Consider the following 27,517-nt stretch of genomic DNA (forward strand, 5'->3'; position numbering starts at 1 on the left):
TGTCTATGAAGATCAATTAATGCTGGTTTAGTAAATATTCACACATGTACTGACCTCTTTTATTAGTAGTTTATTAAATTTGCTTATTTGGCTGCTTCTTGATGGTGCCCTTTTAGGTTAATTAATTAACATTTAACTGTGAATCTATGTTCTATTGAGAAGTAGAGCGACTAAACGAGTTTGCTCTTTCCACAAAGCTTGTTTAGGGCTAAAAGTGTTCACTCCCTTTCACATTAGGTCAAAATAAAACTAAATGCTTATTTTGACTGCCATATTAAGCTCTTAAATGTATTTTATCTCGGCACCACGTCAGGCGCAAGTTGAAATAACGTTCTTTACCGTCATGTAAGTCTTAACTAGGACTAAATGTCATTCAAGAATACAAATATTGAGTGAAGTATGTCACTAAAGAGGGACCTCATCACCTATAGGTATAGGAATGTCTGTGTCTGTGAATCAGCAAAGTGCATCATTGTTTTTGGCCAGCACAGTCTCGGGTTTGATACAGGAATACACTTTTGAGGATAAGACATGCAAGACTGTTTTTGATGAGCACAGCAGTTCTGTGAGGAGTGTGCGTTGGAATCCCTTTCATCCAGATGTGTTTATCTCCTGCAGCAATGATTTCACTGTACTAGTGTGGGAGCACACGCACAAGTAAGCTGAGAGTAAAATATTCTTACGTAACAGGTTGCAGCAAAAACAAATAACGGTACTTGCATATTTTCCCGTCGACTATTTCAGCCAACACCACGCCAAATTCATTTTGGTAACATATCGTGTTCATTAACGCAATTTTTTTCAAATATCACATTTTTTTCCGTGATAGGTAGACCCCGTAAATCCTAACCATTGTTTTCAGCAAATTAAAAAAAATATGCTGCAATAAGCGTCATCATTAAAACAAAAATGGTTAGACTGAGAGGGGTTGGCTTGCGGCGTTGTAATACGTGGTAATCCAACATTGGCGTCAAAAAGATGCTTTGGCGATTCATCATCAGATTTGGCAAAGCTAGTCAACGAAATAATATCCGAATATATTTTCGAAAATAACAGGTATTGCACCATTCTGAATATTTTTACAATCACTTGATTACTTAAGGAATTGCACCGCCCTTCAGCTTGAATAATAACAGAATAGAAAGACAGCATTTCTGTTTCGTGTAACAGCTTAATGTGGGGACGTTTTGATTGGTTGAACTATGTCATATGCGCACTAAGTGGTTAACTTTTATACAGCCACTGACAGTTTGATGCATTCGAACTAATGCTCCACATTGTTACTGCTTAAGAAAAAGTGTACTGCTGGCATGATTTAAAACTTTTATTTCATAAATACAGTTTATTCAACAATATAATGCTTGGTATTGTAAAAAAAAATATTGAATGAACATGTTGGGGACTTTCGGTGTCCCCACGAACTCCAGATCTCATTAACATTAATGAATGTATTTTACGGAACCATTCATCCATAACCATCAAGTATCACACTGTTGAAAATTACATGATTGATGTATAAAATTACATTTAAAAAAATTAAACGCAGAGGGGACTTTTGATTGGCTTGGTAGAGGAAAATTTTGTCCTTAAAAACCATGCCTAATAGGTCGTTCAAATGCTACTCAAGCATGTTTTTGGAAATTTTGGTCTCCTCTCTTATCTTTTCAGCAAAAATAAGTAAATCTATCCTTACGAAAAAAAAAGATTTTTTTTTTCTTTTACAGTGGTTAAAGCAACAGTTTTAGGATTGAATTCAAATGAACGTTATAATTTTGCAATAAACAACTTTGAAATTTTATAAAGTGAATTGAAAAACAAAGTTTATTTTTCAATTCACTTTATAAAATTTTAAGAAGTTTAGTAGTTTAAGTAGTAGTGTTAAGTAGTTTTATTTTTTACACTGTGGGAATCTCTTTAGGCTTCCAATCTGCGGTTAAAATTTTTGACTTCTATAACTCCGAGAAAAAAAAATTTCGATCATTTTCTATCTGCACACACAACTGTTATTTCAAATTAAAGTTTTCCAAGTAAAATTTTTTACCAAATTTTGCTTTGGAACTATTTTTTTTACATTAAAAATTTAAAAGAATGTGATTTTAATATATTAATTACCTAAGAATAATTTAGACCTGAAAATTTTAATTTTCAGTTAGTCGCCAGTGTCTGGTAGATTCGGATAACTTAGTAGTCACTTTTTCCTCGGACCTGATGAGTCGATGACCAGTACCGATGGGTCCTATTCAATTAATAGCCAATATTTGCTTCTTTTTATCTGAATTAATATTTTTTTTCTTTTAAATTCATGTTAGAAATAATCTACGACTATAAAACTTAACTCAACAATAAACATAATATAATTATATGACAAAATTTAGTTAAACATACTTACTTTCATCATGCTGGAAAATTCAATGCTCAGTATAAATTTTTTTAAAAAAAGAAATTATTAGAAGTAACCGGTTGTTTATTTAATTTAAGTCGCCGCTTTTATTTGTTGACTCGCTGCGTGGCGAATAGTTATTTTCAGGTCTAGCATTGTTTATACAATATATATATATATATAAACTGCTGTTTGTAGAAAATGCAACACCATGAAGGAATCATCAGAATCAAATGAAATTCGCAGCAAATGTCAATTATAGGATATTATGCAAATTAATAAAGTTTCAGAGCCATCGCGCGTGCGTGGCGCGCGCAGCGCCCTCTGAATTGATGCTGAAAGCGTATAAATAAAGTGCTGTAGCGGGACGTTGAAAATAGTCTATGATTATTTGTTAGTGGCAAACGTTTAGTGAGACCTGAGTATGCCTCCACGACGGAAGAATAAGAAATTCAAGCAACTTACGGAGTTTGAACGAGGGAGGATAATCGGCCTTCGAGAAGGAGGATTTTCCTATCGCGCAATAGCAGCTCGTATGCAGCGGAACAGTTCCACAGTGATGCGAGTTTGGAAGCAGTGGACCGACGAGCACCGAACAACTCGAAAAACAGGCACTGGACGACAGAAGGTGACGTCAGAGCGCGATGATCGACACCTGCTCCGCATGGCGGTGAATGATCGCACAGCATCCTCCAGGCAGCTGGCAGCACATTGGTCTACTGCTACAGGTGTACAATTGTCGGCTTCGTCAATTCGTCGTCGTCTGCTGCGCCGTGGATTGCGTGCAAGGGTGCCATTATACAGGATTCCCCTCACGGCGGATCATCGACGGCTGCGTCGGCAGTGGGCTCTTGAGCACAGAGACTGGCGAGCTGATTGGCACCAAGTTGTCTTTTCAGATGAATCACGCTTCAATTTGTGGACCCATGATGGCCGTGTTCGTGTTAGACGTTATGCCGGTCAACGCTGCCTTCCTGAGTGTATTATTGAACGACATAGTGGTCGAACACCCGGAGTTATGGTCTGGGGTGCGATTTCGTATCATGGACGATCCAATTTGATGCGAATTGAGGGTAATCTCAATAGCAACAGATACGTCCGTGAAGTGCTACAGCCCGAAGTCGTTCCTTTCCTTCAAGGCATCCCTGGAGCTATCTTTCAGCAGGATAATGCACGCCCACATGTTGCGCGGACTGTTAGAGACTTCTGTTCAGCACAACGCATGCAACTTCTTCCTTGGCCTGCTTATTCGCCGGATATGTCGCCTATTGAGCACGTGTAGGATATGGTTGGTCGGCGTCTCACTCGTGATCCGCGTCCTGCAGTTTCCAAAGACGAACTTTGGTTGCGCATACAAGCGATATGGAATTCTCTTCCTCAAGCAGATATTCAACATCTGTTTGACTCCATGCCACGTCGTATAGCAGCACTTATTGCAGCGCGTGGTGGCTGCACCAAATACTGATTTCGGACGCTTAATTTGTTTCTTTTGTTTTGAAAATTTCATCATTTATTTGTATCAGTACAAGTCGTTTCTGCATTAAATTTCATTTGATTCTGATGATTCTTTCATGGTGTTGCATTTTCTACAAACAGCAGTTATATATATATATATATATATATATATATATATATATATATATATATATATATATATATATATATATATATATATATATATATATATATATATATATATATATATATATATATATATATATATATATATATATATATATATATATGTGTGTGTGTGTGTGTGTGTGTGTGTGTGTAAAGGAAAGGGGTCTGCCAATTGAAAAGAGACGGAATCAATTTGTGAAAAATCTTAATTTACCATTTGGAGAGACTGGATTGAATCACTTCAGCTATGCAGTAAGAGCGGTACTTTAAATTCCTCTAGTTACACTCAATTTGCGCATTTGTTTTCATATTTTGTAATCTGGCAATCTTGTTGCGAAAATATTTTTAAATCATTTTTGAAAAATTTCTCGTTCATGTAAGTACATCTGATTTCGCTACTCGCTTTAGAGATTTTGTTTTATACTGTTTTTTCTTTTTCTTTTATTTTTTTTCTTCTGTTTTTACGTGTTATTTTTACTTATTGTGTTCTATTTTATTTGTTGTAATTTTGGTAAAAAAAAGTTTTGAGTGCTCCTTACACTATTGTATTAATATATTTTGCTTTGGCTATATTGATTCAGTATCAGAAAGCACTCTTTTTTGCGGATATAATCGTGTGGACTGATAAAAAGATTTATTTTCCGGTTTTTAAAAAAAAAATTCATCCTTTTTTTTAATCAGTTGTTTGTTTGTTTTTTCCATTATTATTCCCCCCCCCCCTTTTTTTCATATGTCTATAATTTTCCTTTGTTTTATCTACATTTTGAAAGAACTTATCTAATGAGTTCTATATTTTTAACAATTATTTTATACGATATAAGATGCAAGCACACTTATATAATTTTTTTTCCTTTTAGCGAATTTATATTAACTGTTAGATTAATTTATCCATTAAAGCATTTTTATTTTTTACTCCATATCGGTAAGTTTGTTTTCTGCTTTTTTTCTTCTTGCAAACTCATTTTCAATTGCATTTTTATTTTTTAGAGGTATCAAAACATTATAAAGGGTAATTTTTTATCTTGATTGAGAAAGTGACACCACTTTTGCTATGAACGACACATACATTAGCGATATGAGTTTGGGAAAAAGCAATGGGCTGAAAATTGTTCAGGTGGAAATATATGACTACGAAACAGATCAGAACCTTGCCTATATATTTTTCTTTCTACATAATTTACAACTTTTAAGCTCTTAGTAAAATGCATAATTTTAAAATAGTACAGTTTTTCTTAAAAACATTATTCTTTTTTTTTCTGTATTAGACAGCCTCTGTTCGAATTCTTTTTCGACAGACAATTGAAGGATGTTTCGTGGGCACCATTTTCTTCCTCTTTATTTGCAGCCATATCAGGAAACGCTGTTGTAAGTTTGATACTTTACTAATCTACATAACAAACTATTTTTTTTCTTTTTGAACAGGAACGAATTTAAATCTTCTAAATGCACTTTCAGACAAATTTCCTTTTTTGCATTTCGCTCATTTCTTCGATGAAATAAAATGATTTACAACCAAGAAGCTTTACTCTCTTTTTTTGCATTAACTTTATGTGATAAAACTTTTACAGAATTCACAAATTTTACGTTTGCAATATGAAGTTTAATTGGCCTGCTCGAGGCGGGACATTCAAATTCTGCCGGTACTTTGCAATGCGCGGTACTAAACGAAAAAAGTATTTTCTATTATGGCAGATATTCGTAAGCTTCTAACAATCAGCATATATACCTCTAAGCTAACAAAGATATGTTCGAAGTAAAGATATGTTTGGGAACCAAAACTTTAACCCCTTAATGTTAATTTTACTTTTTGCATATTTCACCATACCTCGAGAACTTTTTGAGCGATTTGAAAGTTTTTGCACACAGTTATAAAATTCGTTTATCCGAAGATGATTCCATAAATTTCAGTAAAACATTTATTATATTTTAATATTTATATAATGATAGTCGAAAAACTTTCGAGTAGTTCGTTCGAATAGTTCCAGACACATCGAATTTTAAAGATACGTCTTTTTCGAAATTCAATTTCTCGGGAGCTACTCGACTCGGAACTATAATTGTTTTATCTGAAACATTAAAAAACTTTTCTGGAGTAGGTGAGCGTGTTCGACCTGGCCCTTAATAAGGTGGAGGCAATTGGAACGTATGCTGTTTACACACCAAAGCAAAATATAAACTTGACGAAAGTTCTGTTTCATCCCACAATGCCAATACTCATCGTTGGAGACGAAAAGTAAGTTATTTATGGATATTTTTGACCGTTTTAATGCCTTGATTGGGGCATAATTTGGAATTTTTATTTTATTTTTAAAGATTTTTATAACCTCCGTTTAACAGCCTTGTCCCAAGGGAACTCCTGGATCAAGCATTTTGAGAAACTAGCCTTCGTGGAGGACCTTCTGATGTAACTAACCCACATTTGCGTTACATGGAGAGGAAAACCTCCCACGGTTAGCCCGCCAGCGAAGGGGGTTACTAACCCATGATCCGTCTACCACTGGAGACAAATTACGTCAGTTCTGTGGTCGATGCGAGCCGGGGGCAAAATTCAGATCAACCAGCTATAGCTGGGATTCGAACATGGGTCACCTCATTGGGAGGCGAGCGCTCTTTCATCTGAGCCTCCACAGCAGTTTTTAAAACGTCTCAAATTTCAATGAATATGAAAGTTTTGCCAAAAAGTATTTGGATTGATGAGATATTAATGGCAACTTTCCCCTCATCAACTGATGAGTTTTCTAATGGAGTATAATTCAACTAATTTAGTAATTTTTTTCATTTACATCATGAAATAATGCGCCTTAATTTATAAAAAATTGCAAAAAAAAATTTGAAAAAACGGAGTGTTTTTCCAGTACACATCCTATGGTCAAAATAAAATCATCCATCTCTGCACACACACTCATGTTATTTGAATATAATTTGAAAACTTAGACAACTCCGCATTTTATGAAAAATATTTAATAAAATTTTCAAAACTAATAACTTCTCCCTTTTTAGAGGAACTGTAATCATTCTAAAGCTATCGCCAAATATCCGTTCTTCATTAAAGGTAAGCAAATAGTTTTATTCTATCTCTAAGCCGAAGCATTTGTTCTATTGAAATGTGACGAGCGGACAATGTTTCCGAAAAACCTGACCAAATATAATTCAAACCAGATCATAAATACACAATAAACATTAGTGGCGAATCTGAGTTCAAGATTACAATTTTTAAGATTTACAATGAGAGGTTTCTTTTTCAATTCATTAATTTTTCAAATTTAACAAAAACATTCTAATTCTAATGTTGCAGTTTTAATTCTAATGTTACGAAACTATTAGCAGTAGAGATTATAATTTTTTTGCAGTCAAGATCAGCTGAAAAATCAATCTGAAAAGAACTGCGCGAGCTCTCCGATTTTTATAAGAAAAATAATAAATTCATATTTTAAAAGCATTTTTTTTTTTAAAAACTTAATTATTTCAAAAAATATTTTTTCGAAATTATAATATTTATGATAAATAAACTAAAGATCATATTTTTGATCATTATTATTATCATTTTTAATAATTATTGTCATTATTAATAATTATTATTATTATCACTATTAATAATAATTATTATTATTATTATCATTATAATTACACAAGCCTGCGAAATTGAAGTTTTTGAAATATACAAGAGAAGTTATTGTTGATTTATGTGTTATTAGATGCGCTGATTCCGAAAATGGCCTTCATTTTTTACCATCACGTCAGGATTTTTTGTAAAATCGATATTAATGTTTTTACTAAAATCCTATTTGAAAAGGAATTCACTCAAACAATTGTGCATGTTCTATCTGGTAACTGTTCTTCTTTATCATTTCGATCATTCATTACGATCTATTTAATTTGATTCTTGTGAAGGTAAACTAATTTTTGAGCGACCAGCTAATTTTTTGTAGGTTAAAATGAATGAAAAATACTGTTGCCAGATCGTATAAGTCAACTCTGGTCGAGAGAAAAAACAGTAAGTTCCTTGAATTTAAACATTTTACATCAGCTTCTAGAAGAAAATCAGCAACATATCATTTTAATTTATTTTTATTAAGGTAACTTACGTAAAATTAACGATTGACCAAGAATAGCAAATATTGTGTGTGCGTACATGCAAGTTTGAAACAAAAACAAAGCAAAAGAAAAACGTTTCTATGTAAGTACATGCTCATTTTTCTCTAAAACTTATTTTTGATGATCTTTTTTTATGCTTAATCTCAGGCCTATCTCTAGTTAACATCTAACAGTAATCGTCAAGCATGTGCTTGTCCCATCTTCCTTGATATTTAAGTTCCCTATCTCTGATATCTTGATGGAACCTTTCACCTTATTCTTCGCTAACTGCTCCTAAATTTTCGAGGAAAAAGTATATGCATTTTGACACTTGTGGGGCAATCCAAAGTTTTTAATTTGTCCAGCATTTTCATTGCAAATGCTTTCTTTACAGCCAGGATCCTTGTAGTTAACTAGAAATTTACTGACTTCTTTGAAGGCAACCCAAGCTTCTTTTTCCGTTGTGGCCATATTAGTCTCAGAAACTTTATCCTTCGTGAGTTTGCGGATATCTGGACCAAAAAAGATTCCCTCTTTCTGCTTGGGATAAACGTGGAAACTTATTGCACAGCACAGGTATTTGAAACAAACGTCACCTTTTGGAACAGCCTTGACAAACTGCTTCATTACATCGAATTTTATGTTTAGAGGGGGTAACAATACTCTTTTGGATCAACTAAGCTGTTTCGAATAATATTCTTGGAGCCTTGGTCAAGATTTTATCTTTTCAGCCATTATATTTTGATTGAATGGTAAGTCTTGCCATGGCTGTCCCACTCACAAATGAGACAAGAGAACTTTGTAAATCCATCTTGTTGAACAAGAAGCAGGGAGATAACTTTCAAATCAACGCAAATGGTCCAACTGTGGTCAATATATTTCATTTTGCTCAGGATGAGAGCCAGGTTTTTATAGCATTATTTTAAATATACCGATTGTCTAACTGGTATAGATGCATACTGGCTCCCATGATGAAGAAGGACAGCTTTGAGACTTCTTTTAGATGAATCTATAAACATCCTCCACTCATCTTTATCGTAGATGACATTAAATTTGCTCATCAATACAGGAATATCAGAACAATTGACTAAGTTTTCCTCTTCTTCGACAAAGTATTTAATAAATTCTTTTTCTTGATTTCGGTACCAATAAAAAGATGTTCCTTTGGCCAATAAGTTTTTTCTTTCAGTCTGAAGCCTAAAAATTTTTCAACGGCCTCTTTCAAAAGGTCCAGATCTCTAGTCAGATCATCAAGTTTAACCTGAGAGAAGGGAAGAGGAAACCGGCTACAGATGGCTAATATTCGATACCGGAGCCTTGAACTTCTGGATGCTCCGAGTCTGAAGACTCTGAAGATATGACTAGCAATTCAGTTGGTGGTACGACCACATCAGGTCCATGAGGAACGTGGCATATGGTTGATGGAATGTTATCAAGATAAGATAAGCCTTGGATTTTTCCGGTTATATCCACATACATTGCAGGAACGAAAATAACAATCATCAAAGTAGTTCTTAGGCTCCCTCCATGTCATAGGAATTCCAAATCGTAAGGCAGTCTTCTTTCCTCGGAGCCATAAGCGTATATCATTTAGACACTATACACAGACTTTATGAGGAGCCCACGATTTGGCCTGATCTCCGAGTTTCATTCAAAAGTACGCAAGATAAAGTTGTCTAACATAGTCTGTAATGCTCCTCATGCGATTTTTAACAACACTATGACCACTGCATATGTAACAAAAGTCATCTGGGAAATTTTCACAACGTCTCGACCAAAATAAGAATTTTCGTGACGCTGTTGGTCGAGAGATATTGTGATAGAGAGAGGGACGGTGACAGGAAGATGTCATAGATGTATACTCTTTTAGATTTTATCGAAGTAGAATGATGGTCACGCAAGAAGAGAGGTAATTCAAAAATGAAAAAATTTTTATGGTAAATGTTCATAAAAATTTCAGTAAAATTGAATTTTTCAAAAAAAAATGTGACGTATCGGAAAATTTTCATCATTGTTTTCCATTTTAGCACCAAAAAAATACAGTTCAGCTATCAGACCTCTTGTATTTTTTTCATCGCAGGCTAGTGTTATTAGTATTATTATTATTAATAATCAATGATATTTATAACTTTCAATTATATTTCCATTAATTGGCAGAGACTTCGGGGGGAGGGGGAATGTTAAGATAGAACCTCGCCAGTTCAAATCGTGAAAGTATCTGAAAAGAACAACACAAGCAGTTCCGGGAATCGGAAAATGATTGCGAGCAGGGGAAAGAGCGCCCTTGTATTTAAAAGAATTCTAGACACTGCAGGCATTGATGAGTATTTGTGTGGGCCAAAAAATTAATAGTAAAAATTAATACATTAATACAACAAATTAATTTTAATTTAGTTACAAAAAAATTAATACAAAACATAGATCAATGGCAATTATTAAAAAATCCCTAAAGCTTAGAATAAGGAAATGGCATTACACTACATTAAATTATGCTAAATTATTTTAAATTTAAATTGATTTTTTTCCTGCTGACAGTAATCTGTATAATGTATACGATGGCTCCGCTTAATTGTTCCATCATGCAACTGTTCTATTATTTCGTCCATAGGTTTTACGTAACATGTGATAATATTCAGATGTATTTTTTGCTATGAATAAACTTAAACTCTATTTTTATCTAAGAGTGCAGATCATTTTTTTCCCTTCAGGATCTGAACACTGAGGAGTTTGTGAGCAGAGAAAGAGAGAAAATGGAAAGGCTCTTGAAGGTTAGCATCAGACCTGCTTTGTGACATGTCTTTCTTATTTAAACCCCTTTTATCTTAATAAAGGAACAATTCAAAAACATTCATTAATGCTCGTTTCTTTTAATTAACAAAATACCTTATTCTCTCCTTATAAAAGATAAATAGGGGTTTTATGACTTCACCTTTTTAATGTTTTTACACCGCTCAAATATAGTCCCTGACCTAACGTGGTTTTGTTTCCCAGAAATTAAGATTTTTATGGGGTTACCACTAAAATGTGACTCGGAGTTGTCGCCTAGACTAGATATGAATGGTTGACAGAATGGTTGAACAATAACAAACTTCCCAAAAGCGGTAGAAATCTAAAAAAACTTCCGGTAGATCCCTTCGCTTGTGTTATGCGTACGAGGCGATGTGTGAACATGGTTTAATATTCTAGGAAGTTTTTAAGTTTAAATTTGCGCGTGATTTTACTATTCATAAGAGTTTTCTTTAATTTATAAATTCTAACAGGTCATGAGCCTAAAACGAATGTCAGAAAATTAACGCATGGCAAACCTTATTTATGTTGTAATATTGAGTATTATCCCTAATTTGGCTCTATTTGGGTAAAATATCAACGTTAGTTATTTATTTGGGTAACATCTTGCAGGGCATAGCACGCTTGCAGAGTCTTCCAAATTATGTTGTTTGTTTCGTTGTAATTTAAATTTAAAAAAACGAGTTATATTGTAAACACTACAAGTATAATAATATTGGATGGCACCCAATATTATAATACTTGTAGTTTATTAATGACACTCAATATTATTATACTTGTCAAGTTCCGGTGTCAAAATTAATCGGAAGTAAGAGTCTTACGACGAATTTCAACCCATATCTGTGCTGAGCTTTACTCGGTCGACCCTCTATATGTAAAGGAATGGTCAACTGTTTTGGTTGTTTGATATACAGTTTAATGTTTTGATTTGTTTTATTGTCGCAAAAGGGCATATTTTAACATAATTGTGAGGATTACACATTTTATGTATTGTAATTTTTCATATAAATTTCTTTTTTTAAACAAAAAATATAACAGAGACTTACAAACTATCCCTGCGCTTTATTCAATGATCAGAGGACCAGTAGCTAATATTTCTTAATTTCTATCCTGTAGAGTTTTCTTATACTATTAACCCTTTTGTGGTCCTATTAAATTTATACAAAGTTGTTATAGTAATTAGAATTAATTTTTGTGAGAAGGACATAGGGCGATTCTTTTAAGAACTAACACAACTGAAACACGATTCGTAACAGTCATTTTTATCTATCGCCATGGTTTATCAACTTAAATGAACAGAATTGTTCAATACTATGAGATCAGTTTGTGTTGATATATATGTTTAATTATTGTTGTTGAGTAGCCGACCCAATTTTTGAGTTTACGACTACTAATGTTCAATTCCGTAGCTTTGTAATTTTGATCCAATCCAGAAGACAAGGGAACTCCTAAAGTGTGAAATTTTGCCTTTGTGGAGAACTTTTCGATAGAACTAACTAATGACTGAAATTGATGATTGTTGACTTCCACTCATGAATATTGACAATCACATACTAGCTTTGGCAAATGCCCGGTATGCCCTACATCAATGTTTTTTAGAGTCATAAGTGCCCAGTATGCATTTACGCGGTACTCCGAACACTGATGTTTCTCCTTATCTATCCTAAGCAGATATTAAAATATCGACAAAATATAATAATATCAAGGAATAAACTATTATCAAATCGGTGTAGTAAATATTTCGGACATTCACCGGCGACATTCTCTTGATTTCGTGTCACTCACGATAACATATATATATATATATATATATACAAATGAATCTTTAGTGGCTGAAAGTGAAAATATAATCGTAAAAGGGAAACTGGGTCGATATTTAAAGTCAATTTTATAAAATAATTTAAAGAATCGATCAAATAAACCCTTTTTGAATGTTAACTTCAGTTAAATAAAGAAAGCAGCAAAACGTACTGCTAGTCCAGGTTCCGATTCTTATAACTTTATTAATATCTAAGCAGCACTCGGTTCGGTTAGTGTGCGGATAGGTGATTGCTTGGATCAGTCTGCGGATGTGCGGGCATGGGTCCACGTTAAACTACTTTACCTTAAAGTGCTTGACTTCGCACACAGATCGTCGGGCTACCGAAGCGGGGAAACCATCTCCTATGGAGAGCATCAAAATTGTAATGGTATGTATTTGGATCAACCTCAGTGATGTTTCCCAGATCATCACCCCCAGCCCATTATGCAACATAAATGAACTACAACAATCATTCGTATTTTTAACTATGGTAACTATTGCAGGGGGAAAAAATAATTACTGAAACAATGGTAAAAACAGTCTAGATTATATAATATATTTTTATTTCATAAAATGCAAAGGGGCTTCACTATGATCCAAATACAATTCACAACAAACAACCAAATAGTCTTCCACTTAATAATTTTTAAAAAAATATTATTAGGTCATAAAAAATAAAAAAAATACTAGTTAAATCAATTTTAAACAGGGTTAGTATTTTATTCAGAAAAAAACGATTTCCTTCCGAAACTGGACAAAATTGAAGAAACTAAAAATTACCAATACAATTGTTTAGCAATAAGTATTATATGAAGAGTCCAAATTTAAACAAATTCAATTCACTGTGATTACAGAAATTTAAAGTTTTTCCCATTTTCATTAAAAAAATAAATAAATAAAACACCTTCCGTGTATCCCGATATATAAGTCTGCCCGGTTGATCCCTTGATTTATCTAAAATTTGGGGGGTTTATAAAATATTAGATTATATACCAGAATATATGTATTTAATTTTTATTAAGCTTCAAACAGGATTTTAAAATATGTATGTCACATTATTTAAGAGTTGGTTTGAGTATTGATGCTATTTGTTATCGTGAATTCAATATGTGTTTTTTACTGATATCTATGTTTAGTATGGGATTTGTTAATTAAGTAAAATTAAGAAAATTTCATTATTATGCTAACAGCTCTTAAGTTATCAAATTAGGTTTCGCTACACTCTTTTACATAAAATATTGAAATACTACAGTTATTTTAATTTTCTTAGCTAATTCATTAAATTAATTATTTTTTCTTCCTATTGTTGCTTTTTAATTTTCGTTTACTTATTTGAAAATGTTATATTAAGTAGCTCATAAATTAATACTATTATTTAAACTAAATTGCAACTGTAGACTGTTTAAAAAAAAACTGTGTTAACAGTTGATATTTCTTTTTGGATAAAAAAGAAAAGAATGTCTTCCATTTGAGTTGGAAGAAACTTATTTCTCTTCCAGAACGGTTTCTTCGATAGTGAAGAAAATCATCATTTGGCAAATAAAATACTGCTAATATATAGGCATTTAATACAATACTTAAGAGATTTTTCAAAAAAACCAATTGACACAAAAAACAATACTTTTAAAGAGGTCAAATGAACAAATGCCTTCGGGTCTCTTACATTTATTTAAACTTATTACTCGCCCATAAGAAATTGTAATAAATAGATTATATAGGACGATATATATTGAAATATCGATAATTTTTCATTATCGCGATAACGATATTAAAAATATAGCCTCACAAATTTTCGTAAAAATTACTCTATAATTATCTGAGAGGTGGTGGCTCAGGGGATAGAGCATTCGCCTTCCAACTGGGTTCGAATCCCAGAGATGGCTGGTCGATATGAATTCCTCAATCGGCTCGCACCGACCACATTGCTGGCGTAAAATATGCTCAGTGGTAGACGGATCATGGATTAGAGTCCAAAAAGTCCTCCGCGAAGGCAAACTTCTCCCAATACTTGATCCAGGAGTTCCCTTGTCTTCTGTTCAAAATGACAAGGTTTCGGAGTTGAACATTAGTAGTCGTAAACCCAAAACTGGTTCAGCTGTTCAATGACGGTTATATTATAAAAAAAATCTGAAAATATCGACAAACGATAAATACCGAAAAATATCGATACTCAATAAATATAGACACTCGAAAAATACCGATACTCGATTAATACAAACTATATCGTGACCCAATGAGTAAAATTCACTTTGTAGAGTAGAAAGAGGAAAATCTTTTTCTTCACAGTTCAAGGAAGGACACTGGCGACTGATCTTTACATTTCTTGACGCCATTTTTTTTTTCTAGACAGGTGGAAGTATTATAAATATATTGGATATAAGTTCCACGAAACTAAGAAATTATTAGTCGTTTTCTGATGAATCTTAGAAAATGAGCTGTCGAAAAAGAAATGTCGATCACATAATTTTTCCTGTCTTTTAACAAATTAATCAAAATGAATTTTTATAGCATTAAATCAGTAATGCATCTGTTACCATGAATGACAAAAAACAAGAGAATGTCGACTTTCACCGGTGAATGTCAACAATCACATAGTCGCTATGGTGAATGCTTGAAATATTTGTTATATCCTGTTTGATATTAAGTTATTCGTTGATATTATGCGATATTTTAATACCTGCTGAAGATAGAGTAGGAGAAGCATCAGTGTTCGGAGTACCGGTTAAATGCATGCCAGGCAGTGGCACTTGACCTTCAGAAAACATTGATGTAGGGCATACCACGCAAATGTATACCGGGCAGTGGCACTTAGCTAGAACAAGTACATATATATTTCTGACATTTACCAAAGAGGCTATGTGATCGTCAAGATTCACCGGTGGAAGTCAACAACCACCTATTTCAGTCGTTTCATATCAATAATGCAATAAACAATCATTGAATATTCATTTTAGATAATGTATCTAGAGATCTACATTTAAGATTTCTCAATTAGTGAAGAAAAATAGCCATTTTATTTAGTATAGCAAAAATCTCCTCTCTCAAATTATATATTATTAAACATTCATAGTTGCTCGGTTAATTTTAAAATTATTATTATTAAATTTTTTTAGAAAAAAAAAATTTTTTTTTCATATTGAAAAAACATTGCCAATGTAAAATATACGTGAATTAATTTTCTGAACATATAGTGATATATCGATATTTTATAACGCGATATATGGCGATTTCAAAAATTCTGATATTGCCCAGCACTAGTAGTAAATACAGTAGACTCTTGATTAATTCCTGGATAAGATTATTGTAGCAACAGATTATCTAGGACATTTCAAAAGAAGGAAAAAAACATACACATGAAGAAAGCAATGGTTTGACACACCCTCAGATTGAATCCCTGTAAAACATCAACTACAATCAATTTAATAAAAATGTTGCTTATCTGGAATGTCTTTATCCGAACATTGGAGCAGGTTCGGTGTAAAATATTACCAACTTCAGCGCATTAGTTAAGTCTTTATTAATCTCTAAACGCATTTGCCCGCGTCTGACACGGGAGAATTTATCGGCAAATTTGCACATGATCGTGTCTCACACGGGCAATCTTGTATCTCACGTTATTTTATTTTTAATGCCTGTCTGAGATTCGTTCCAGTAAAAATGGATAGGCTAGATTATAATTAAATTTATTCATCTTAGTATTTATGATTAGCTATTCAATAAATTTATTTATTAATTGATATATTGATTTAATTTTATTTTAATATTTCGAAATTCAAAATAAACCAGTAATCAAATTGTTTAAACTTTGTTTGTACAATAATTTTTTTTTGTAACTTTTACACCTAGTCACTCGCCACCACACACACAACTTAAATTGCAAAAAATTACTTCTCACTCATTCGTTTTCTGTCAGAAAAAAAAACTCCATCATTTTTTACCAGTTTTTTCCGAAAAAGCTCGTGCTTTAAGAGGTTAAGACCGAATGTGAACTCCGATTAGCGTAATATAAACCTAGTTCCTGATGCAATTTAATAGAAATTTATCCTATATATTTTTTTATAAACTAGAATAGTAAAGGTTGTAATAAGGTCATAATATATTCTGCTCTAATGAAAATAAATTTAAAAAAAGTTTACATTTATTGTGTGTATCTAACTTATTGTAAATAGGGCATGATGCAGAGCTTCAAATGAGAACATAAAATGACATAACGTTGATTAACATTCTCGAAATAATAAAGATCGAGTCGTTTTAAAAAAAAACATATATTGACAGTTAAACAATTTTCTAATCAACTTTCACTATCCAATTTACTTGGTCAAAAAAAAATTCTTGCAAGCTATGATAAATTTAGATACATACTGATAAAAATAACAACAAATAAATTTTGAATAAACACAGACATTTTGATAAGTTCAAATTTAATTTCCATCTGACTCCAATTCATGACATGCATAATATTTTATTTGAATTATAATACAATTGAAAGAGTTTGGAGCAATGTATTAGGCTGCTTTTCAATGTTCTCTGTCACAAAATAAAGTCCCGTCAGTTTATCATATTAATACAGCTCATTTGGAATTGAGATTTAGTTAAACTAATTATGACATTTTAGTAGTTTTATATAACATATAAATAAAAAGAAGACACAGGGCTGAAAAAAGGCCTGGCTATGACTGAAGTAGTTTAGATATTCTTAAAACTTTTAATTTTTAGTGTGCAATTTTTAAGCAAGTAATAAAGAAAAAGAAACTGAATTTGGAAGCACATTCTAAATAAAAAGTTTTTTAAATGCGAAACAATATGAATACTATAACTCTTCTCGTGTTTTGATTCATTACATTCATTATCATTATTATTATTTATTTTGTGGTGTGAAAATACTTTTAATTTAAAAGCTCTGTCCAACACAACAACGAAATAACTAATTATAAATCTACAATATGAAAAACTATTATGGAACTAAGAATTTAGAACAGATGTATCTTATTTAAAACTAAGTAAATATTACACATAATTTGTATAACTTTAACTCAATATTTTCAGAAAACTTCTTTAATTTTGACTATTATTGAGTTCTGTCTAGTACTAATGATTAAGAATCGCATTTTTTTAAAGAAAAATTAATACTTAAAATGCAATGTTTCAAATAGAACTAAAAGAAATTAAAAACACAATATTCGCATAAATAAAAATTGAAACTTTAAAAATAACACGATTGTCGTATTTTCTATGTACTCTTTTATATCACTTGTTGGGTTTGTAATCACATCAATTATATACACATCAATTACATCATATCAATTATAAAAATTTGTAATAAATCAATCAATTAATTATTTATAATCAAATACACATAAACATACTTCACTGTTTCTTCTTCAATGTCATTTATTCTCTTTTGATAAATATAATTTCATTAAAATTCTAATGCAAATAACACACTTTTTTCATTCTCTCACAAAACAGAGCACTGAACTAAAGCGAAAGCAAATGGCAAACGTTAATCTTGATGGAATAGATGGAGGTGGAATAACTAATAGGGCAACAATCTTCCTTCACTTAAAGACGCGAAACAACCGACTTTTTTTCTCTCTTTTTTTTAAAGATCTCAGGCCCCAGTATATTCTTGCCTAGTTTTTTTTCTATGTTGATGTTTTTTTTTATGCAGCAGTGTTTCACATTTTTTTAGGGATGACAAGAAGGCTGGCATCACTACATCTGGTTGCTCTACATATTCAACAGCACTTTAGATCGCTTTTAGTTCATCTGTATGAGAGATTTTCACATGTTGATTTTCAGTGTCTTCACTAGATTTATTTTATTATTGACGATATTAACAATCATTTCATCTTTAATCTCGTGTTATCTGTCAGCTTCTTTCCCTGAGTGTTTGGAAGATAAAATTCAGAATTTTTTTTTCAGTGGTAGTTTTAAAAATAAAATATAAACTAGAACAAAAAAATTAAAATTCTTGAAATATTTGATAGCTCGGTTTAAGCGGGAACTTGGATAATCGGGGCTCTACTGTAATTGAAAGTCTACACTATTAAAAGACATGTAACATAAATAGTTCCAGATTAATGGGTGACATTGGTGGGTACTTTGAAATTTCACAGCTTTCCACCAAAGATATAAATAGGGGAGGTTGAATAAACATTCAAACATACAATTTATTAAGAAACATATATGTACAAGGGTTAAAATTTAGTTAACTATGTGGCAACGTATCATCTTCGGTGGCGTCTCTTTTCGACGTGGTACGGAACATTGTGGTGTTTTTTGTGAGATTGTTTGGAAGGATTGTCTGCAGTTACAGTTGCAGGTGATAAACACATTTCAAGTTCTCTCTCTCGCTGTTCTTTCATAGCTTTTAATTTTGCTTCAATTGCCATTATCTGATGCAGAGAGCTGAAAGGATATTTACTGTTAAACACTCAAATATCTAAATTTCAGTTTGTGATTCAAATGAGACTGCAATAAATCATTTTCTAAAAAGTTAAAAAAAAAGGTTTAGATTAAAGTATACTTCAAAGTAAATTAAAACAATATTCATAGTTCTTACTTTATTTATTTGTTTTAGCAATTTAAATTTCTAAAATCTAAATTTATAAGTGTATTAAAAATTATAAATTAATAAGTGTTTTAGGAAACAAACTATTCTTAAGTCAACCATTTCACATTTTCTATACATTAAATCTTGTAAATTATGTACATAAAAAAAATTCCTTATTATAAACATTCTCTTTAATTAAAAATTTGAAAAACACAATAATTATTTCAATTATATGTTAATTTTATATCAAAATATATACAAACTAAATTTTGACATATTCAATAATCTGTCACATCAATATTCATATGCTAATTAAGTTCATCAGCAAAAGGATAAAGTAAAGCTAGGAGGACAATGGATGTTAAAACTTCAAATTTTCATAAGGTTGGGGAAAAATTTTAGTAAATAAATGAAAAGCACTCCCCTCATAAGTTGTTGTGTGTTCACTAATATAACATTTATAATTTCATAAATATCCCATGTGGTAGTTTTGAAAAATCTTGGCATGGCAATATTAAGAAGTTTGCTATTTTTGCCAATTAATAAGCAGTTGGATAGCTATGTATTATGGAAAGCTCGATAGATATCCACCTAAGCTAACAAAGAATTTGTACTCCTTATCCTATTAGCCCTGCAGACAAGAATTGGTATATGCAAATATGAAATCATGTGGATAAAGGTTAGAATTTTTCCATGTTGTTACAAATCAATACAAAGGTTTCTGCTATTTGGGCTCCAGATACTGAACAGATTGTGTTTATTAAGCATTGAAAGAAGTTTGTAACAATGCTACACTTCTCAACAATCAATTCTTAGTTAGAATTATAAGAAGTGAGCCCAGTTAGTCAACTTTCATATAAATGTAAGAAAACATCCCTGAATGTCTGAACAATTAAGTAAAAAAAAATGAATAGGAAAGGAACATAGCTAAAACAAGTATGAAGTGTCAAATTTCAAGAAAGTAAGCATGTTAGATGCGGTTCAATTGAAAAAAAATCATTTCAAATGATGCACATCCGCTTTTGAGTGAACACAACTGACAGGTAAAGTTGCTTCTCATTACCTTGTAGTTTTGATTTCAAAATTGACTTTTGTATGAAAATAGAAAATAGAGAATTTTGTATTCATTGAAAATAGAAGAAAAAAAATTTCATCAATAGAATTATGAAGGGAGAGAAAAAATTGAAACAAAATCTTTAGACAAGATAGTGCTGTTTATGTATAGATTGCACGTGTGTTGGCCAAAATCAAAAATCTGAATTGTGTCATCCATCATTTTAATGAACTAAATGATGAAATGCTTTTTGATAATTAATAATTTTTACCGAGTAAGAAAATCTTAAGCATGAGCAGCAGTTCAAAAGAAACAAGACTAAATATTGAGGTGCTTCGTACTAATAAGTTTCTTGAAATCAACTCCGATTTCAAACACAAATTAGATATGTTAGTACTAGACTCCGTAGAGGGGAAAGAGATACATTCTAAGGCAAATTATGAATTTTCTTTAAAAAAACACAAAAAAGAACAACAATTTAATGACTTAAGATAAGAGTTTAAAAGCAATTTGGTTCTTCACTCAAATCAATTGGTTCTAAAGTTAAAATAAAATTTTTAACAAATAACAGTTTGTTATTTTTAATGATAGACAAACCTAAATTTGAAAAAGCAGATCAATCCAAGAACGTGAAAGAGCGTCAAGTTCTCATTTTATGATATTAATTTAAAAAATTTATATAATTTTACAATGGTTAAGCATTTATTAAAATAGATATAAAATGGCTTAATGCCTCAATTTTGAGGATCTGAATTAGTTTTTAATTCTCTCTATGAAGAGATGATGATGAATTTTGATAGCAATAATAGTTCAAAATAACAGCATATTGATAATTCACCAGTTCAATCCAGAATCAATCCCTTTCTTAATGTGATAATAATTTTCTAAATAAATGTATAGATTTTATAACAAAAGCATTAATATCACTTTATTTATTTTGGAAACTAAAGTTTCTAAAGAAAATTTAGTCTGACGTTTTTAGAAATTACCTATAAAGAAAAATACCAACCTTTTAGACTTCTTAGATTCATCAGGTTGTGTGTCACAAATAGTTTTGGTGGATTTCTGTTGAGTAACTGAATCCTAAAATTTAAAAAAATGACTTGATATTTCAATCGTAAGTATGGTTATAGATTTTAAATCATAAAATAATGCTTATTTATATAAAAAAATGTATACTAGTTAAAATTTTGAAGTAATCAGACATCTATGGGTTAAAGAAAATAGTCACATGTTTAGATTTAAGCATGGTCTATATGAGTTGTTATAATGGATCAACGGAATCAAACAGACAAAGCAAAAAAGATTTTATTTGATCGCTAATAATGTTTTTAATATCATTGATAATGTCACAAATTGTTCTGTAATGTACAGTGTGCAAAATAAAAAAAAAATTAACATTAAGGGGTCCTAACTTTGGTCCCCATTTCCAATTAGGGGTCAGAAATCCGAATTCATAGCAAAAACAGTTATTTAGAGAAAGTACGTTTTTAAGTCTAATTTTGAAACTTGAAATAGCATCAGCACTAATTAATTACGATATTTTAGGTCAATCCCTCGAACCATTAAGATCTAGAATGTGAAGATCCAATTATTCGACCATAAGTTATTCATGGTGGTCCATGTTTTATTGTGCACACTGTGCATATCTTTGAGCATTTTCTACTTTAGAAGAAGTGATTAGTCAAAGATAGGCAGCACAAAATTAAAAAAAAACATAGTTCTCACAAAAAAGCATTATTTTACCAAATAAAGAAAGAGTTTTGTCGATAAAAAAATAATATTTTCAATTTCAAAATTGCATAATTATCTTGATAGAAACTTTAGAATACAATTATATTTACAGAACATAATAATTATGTGCATTCACTTACAGATGGTGCTGTGTGGGCCCACTTAACAGCCAATTCTTTTCCCATAAAAAGTTTTCCGTTCAGATTCATCATGGCCTTTTCAGCTTCTTCTCTCCTGTCATAGGTCACAAAACAGTATCCTCTAGGATGACCCTTCAAGTGTCCAGACTTGTGAAACAAAAAGTCAAACTTCTTAATTTTTCCAAACTGTTGTACAATTTTCAGCAGGTTGTACCTTTTGTTAAACCAATATTACTTAGCAATAATTAAATTGAAATAAAAATATTAATACCAATATATAAAATATACAGAAATACAAGGGATAAAAGGTCTTGATGAATTAAGAAGAAGATTTTAATGGCTTAAACTGCCAAGTAAGATACACACAAGTAAAATGTATTTACTTAGTTTTAGACTTTAAAATCATAAGAATAAAAAACTCATACAATGTTTTTTTAAATTTAACTTATTCACCAATAATAAATAATTTCATACATACAATCAATTTTGGTAATCGAGGAAGCAAATTAAGTGAGAAAACTGGTTTATCAATATAAAAAATTATTGGTATATTGATAAAAAAACTTCATTATTACAAGCATAACTGGATTTAAATAGCATGAACTTCTAGAAAATTTTGCTGAAATGCTTAAAAAAAAAAAACCTTGGCTTGTTGCACCTCCGCACAGTCTTTGATTTTATAAAGCAGCTGATTTTATGAATTACCATATAATTAGGAAAAATAATATTTTATAAATGTACCAAATGAGCTAAACCATTGACTATAGTTGTTATAATTTACATTTTGATTAAATTTGTTTTCATTTACAAAAGTATTTTAAGATCTCAGAATACTGTTGGTTGATTAGCAGAATCTTAAATAAAATATTCAACATTATTTTGATGCTTCCAAAAGTTTTTGTTACTTTCCCTACTACATGGAGTACCATTGGAATATTTTTCGAATTTATCATCAAGTACCTTTCAATTTCCCTTTATTTATCCTTCAGTTCCCCCTAAAAGTATACTCCACACCTGTAACTTTTTCTTATATTTGTGGGTGGTAAACTGGGAATTTGTTATCTATTATCTAATACAATTATTATGCTATCAATTATCTAATATTTGTTATCTAATATCTAATACAATTACAGAAACTAAACATTAGCACTTAGATGATTTCTAGTTGTCAGGAACAGCTACCCATATAGAAATGGGGATGTTTCTACATTAGAGCTGGTTCCTCCAACTGAAACCACCATATGTCACTCTCTGGGTTTTTACTGATAATAATTTTTTTTCAAAAAAACTTATAATAGGTTAGCCCAGAAGGGGCTACAAGTTTTACTCTTTGAGTTTGCCTCATTTTGTGATTTATTAATTAATTATTACTTTTTTCCCTGATTGGTGTCTTTTCACCCTGATTGATGCCTTATCTACCATTTTGAAACAGATACATAAACATTCTGATGGGAATATCCCAGGAAAAGCATTCATACTCTGTCAAACGGCTGTCAATGTTTCCAATCCAAAGTCTCTTTTCATCTGCTTCAGGTGGAGGTGAAGGGTCCAATGGTAAAGGAATACTTGCTTCCTGAAAGTCACAATCATACTATTTAAAAATTAATTCATTGTTAAACAAAATAATTGAAATAAAACAGCAACATAGATTTAAAAAAAAAAACAATATAATACGAGACTACGTTCACATTTAAGTCTCCACATAAGAGTTACTTATTTGAATAAAAAGTAAATTCCTGTTAAATTTTTTTTAAAATAAATAAAGCATTTTTAAGGGGTTTTTTTTTCTGAAGGCTTCGCTGTCAAATGAAACAACCCTTTTCAGCAATTATATTGATAAAAATTAGTAACATTCATAAGAGATAAGCTTAGCTTCGCTCATCGTTTGCCAGTACTCTCTATGCCAAATACAAAAATAGAATAAAATATCACTTACTAAAAAAGTTGCTATTTTGTAAAAATAAAAAGAGTTTGCTTTCAAAATTTGAATGTTACTCCAAATTTTTATTATTTGGGTTTATAAAAAATTTTATAAAATCAGGGTGTGAAATTAACAGTGGTCCAAGTATAATTTTAGCTGTCTGAGAGTACTAAAATTTGATTCCGATAACCATAAAATAATATAATTATCAGCGCCACCGAATAATATAAATGGATGGTATGCTGTTTTAGTTTCTTATTTCATGGTTTGCGTTTTGCTTGCATGTATGCTTTTTTTTATATCCTGAAAGCAACATTACATGTTCTCAGCTTATTTATTTTTTTATTATTTAAATTCACTTCAGTAAACTTTACTTTAAAAAAAAATCTAATAGTGAGATTTAACCTTACCACTTAAAATGAATACTGACTAGTAATTATTTTCTTAGTCCAATCCAGTGACTATATTTTCTTAGTTACCACTCTTGTTCAAACCGAGAACTAATATTTGATTTAAATGATTTACAGCTAGAAGGATCTGTCCAAATCAGGAGCTTTTTTTAAATATTACTTAATGCTAGTTGTTCCTTTTACAGTCCAAAGAATTTTTTTAGAAAGATAGCTAGCTTACATAGTTTCAAATTCAGGAAATATTTTCATATTGGTACTTGTTTGCACAACTACTATCACTAAGGGCTCAAAAATGGGTTCGGTAATTGCAAAAGTTAAAAAATATATATATACTGGTTTGCCAGGGATGGCTATAGGTAATACCTTTCAAGCAGTGATGGGCATCATTCACGGAAATTTTATTCATGGCGAAATTTAACAAGAATAAATTTATTCTGAATGATTATTCATATGCAAATTTTTGAATAATGATTGAAGAATAAATTTATTAGTCATGAAGTTAGTTCATGAAAAATGCAAGCATTACATCATTTTCATTGCAAATTGCGCATCGATTACAGTAATTGAATACAAATGTAATTAATCATAGTAGATAGTGATTGCTTTGTAAGCAACTCCCCTAACCATTCATCTGGACCTGTGATGGTGACTACGATAACAAGGTATAACTATTTCAAGTAGGGATGGGGGGTCACTGCTTAGGACAGATTTGGCTCGAGTCGGCGAGAGAAAGGAAATATTTTCCTTCAGTCTATAGTGTTAGCCCCAGAATGAAGAGAAGCTACCCTCCTATTCTTTTATACATAGCCGCAAACGGCCTCAGACTTTGTGGCAAGAGGAGTTCTTACCACAGACACACTATAATGACCATGATTACAAGTAATCACAGTAACAAATAATTATCATTTCTTATTACATGCAGTTATCACTATTTATAATCACAATAAAAAGTAATTACAGATAATCAGAATTACAAATAATCAAGCCTCGGGATTGCAAGTCATAGTGGCTGCTTGTAATCATTAAGTAAGATTAGGAGGTATCATAACTACAAGTTATCATAATCTAACAAAAACAGGTAATCTTAATTTCGAGTAATTGTGATAAATATGATTACAACACAATTAGACGTAATCATAATTTCAAGTGTGCTTGATTATATTGTAATAGGAATTGTAGGTAATTGGATAATTTTAAAACAATGCTTAAATGATATATGTAAATGAATTGTTCAGTTTACTATTGTTTGGTTTATTAAATGAAAAGTTTAAACATAGAATGATCCTGAATAATGATAGAATTCATTATTCAGAAAGATTTCGAACAATTATTCATTATTCTGAATGCCCATCTCTGCTTTCAATTGTGTCTCTTTCTAAGATGCGTATTTTAGCTCCTTGCATGCCACAAGCCTTTTATAGGCAGAAATTGGCATCTCTTTAAGCGTAGGTACCAATAAAGAAATCTTCTCATAGCTTACTTAAGCTTGACTTGAACTTAAGATATTCAAAGTGTTACCATTTTATTTTCAATCGCAAAAAAATTTAATTAAACACCTTTGACTAAGTTGGCTTTTGCATATTTTTAGCTGAGAAATTTAATTAGTTTTAAACATAGAAATTTTTATTTAACAGGGAAATTGAAGCCTATGAGTAATACGTATTAATCAATAAAAGAAAAGTAAGAATAACCTAAATAAAATATATATAGTTTGTTTCATTTAAAGAAAAAAATTTAACTCATTTACAGTTGGAATAAATTTTAGATGGATATCATCACCTACAAAGAGTAAGTTGAAGTATACGAGGAATAGGAACATTTTTTTTTTCATTTAAAAGCAAATTCCAAAAAGTTTAAGACATAACTTCTCAATCGAAAAACATTAGCTACTAAAATTAAAGAAGAAAATTTTTATAAAGCTACTTTCATTTTTTAAGCTAATAAAGTTCCTCAAATCCCAAATGTTAACTATTTTTTTCATGGAATAAATATGAATTCTCAAAAAAATAATAAAAACTAAATTTATAGAGAAGGATGATCTTACAATGGACATTGCTTATTCTGAGATTTTTGAATATTATTACATTGTCTACATCATCGAAATATTACATGGCTAAATTTAATGTCGAGACTTCTAAATAAAATTAATTCTAACGATTATAATAATCATGACATCTATAACATTTAAATAATGTTTTCAGACAAACTGGCTCCTAATTTTGCCTTATACAATTTTTATTTATATATTTTGTTTCATAAATCAGTTTTCGTTTGGCTATGTTTGTGCGATTCTTGCTCCTAGTTGAAAAGAAATCTACCAAGTTCAAGGGTTATTTACACTGTAGCTAATTGCCTAGCACGCATACGTGAATGATTAATTACACGCGGTGAGAATGCTTTCAAAAAATTCGCGGATGTGCTTGATATCTTAGTTGAGGAAACAAACTTATCAGCAAAAGTTTTCCAATTAGGTTCTCTCTTGCTTTCCTTCGCGTCCGCCGCGTGCAGGTCGTCGGGCTACCGAAGCAGGGGAGCCATCCCCTCTGCAGAGGATCAAAATTGTGATGGCATGTCTTCGGATCATCCTCAGGGATGTTTCCCAGACCGTCGCCAATAGCCCATTGTGCAGTTCTAGTGCGACGTAAATGAATTACAACAACAACTCTTGCATCTTCAAATTTTTATCTATGAACTTTTTGCATGGAATGAGATTGTAACGCTTAAGTACGCCCTCTAGCGGGAGCCAGAAAATATCAGGCATTTATTTATTAAGTTTTCATTTAGTTCTATCATAATCATTGGCAGAGTCGGATGCCATTTTCTTAGTAGCAAATAAGAAGCATAATTTCCCATAGGAAAAGGCAGTAGAACTTGAAAAAACTAACCAGAGCATTGGTAAATCTTTTTGAAACAGAAACAGAACACGCCAAACATTTGAAGAACAACTTCTCAATAATCTTTACCTTTCCATTATTAACAAGCTTGCAACCGATAATTTCCATTTTCGTGATCGCATACTGTTACAGATGTGTGTTCA

At 31.3% G+C, this 27,517-nt stretch overlaps 2 protein-coding genes across 2 annotated transcripts in view; one reads left to right on the forward strand and one right to left on the reverse strand.

Annotated features, from left to right (window-relative positions):
* LOC107449288 (dynein axonemal intermediate chain 1) overlaps nucleotides 1-10,926 on the forward strand; it is a 43,928-nt gene extending 33,002 nt beyond the window's left edge. Inside the window, exons 12-16 of the mRNA XM_043047091.3 lie at nucleotides 432-657; nucleotides 5,269-5,368; nucleotides 6,100-6,236; nucleotides 7,004-7,055; nucleotides 10,786-10,926. Coding sequence (XP_042903025.3) covers nucleotides 432-657; nucleotides 5,269-5,368; nucleotides 6,100-6,236; nucleotides 7,004-7,055; nucleotides 10,786-10,869 — 599 coding nt within the window. The 3' untranslated portion in view covers nucleotides 10,870-10,926. The remainder of the gene's footprint in view (nucleotides 1-431; nucleotides 658-5,268; nucleotides 5,369-6,099; nucleotides 6,237-7,003; nucleotides 7,056-10,785) is intronic.
* A 6,143-nt stretch (nucleotides 10,927-17,069) lies between these two features.
* Nucleotides 17,070-26,779, reverse strand: LOC107449297 (putative RNA-binding protein 18). The gene is made up of 5 exons (XM_016064796.4): nucleotides 26,525-26,779; nucleotides 23,628-23,722; nucleotides 22,150-22,363; nucleotides 21,285-21,358; nucleotides 17,070-19,076 (listed from the first exon to the last, which is right to left on the reverse strand). Exons 1-5 carry the CDS (start codon nucleotides 26,531-26,533, stop codon nucleotides 18,896-18,898), a joined length of 573 nt encoding a protein of 190 aa, XP_015920282.3. The 5' UTR covers nucleotides 26,534-26,779; the 3' UTR covers nucleotides 17,070-18,895.
* Between the last annotated feature and the right edge of the window lie 738 nt (nucleotides 26,780-27,517).

This window comes from Parasteatoda tepidariorum, chromosome 8 (genome assembly GCF_982258835.1).
Source record: "Parasteatoda tepidariorum strain Cologne lab strain chromosome 8, Ptep-v5.0, whole genome shotgun sequence".
Classification (NCBI taxonomy): Eukaryota; Metazoa; Arthropoda; class Arachnida; order Araneae; family Theridiidae; genus Parasteatoda; species Parasteatoda tepidariorum.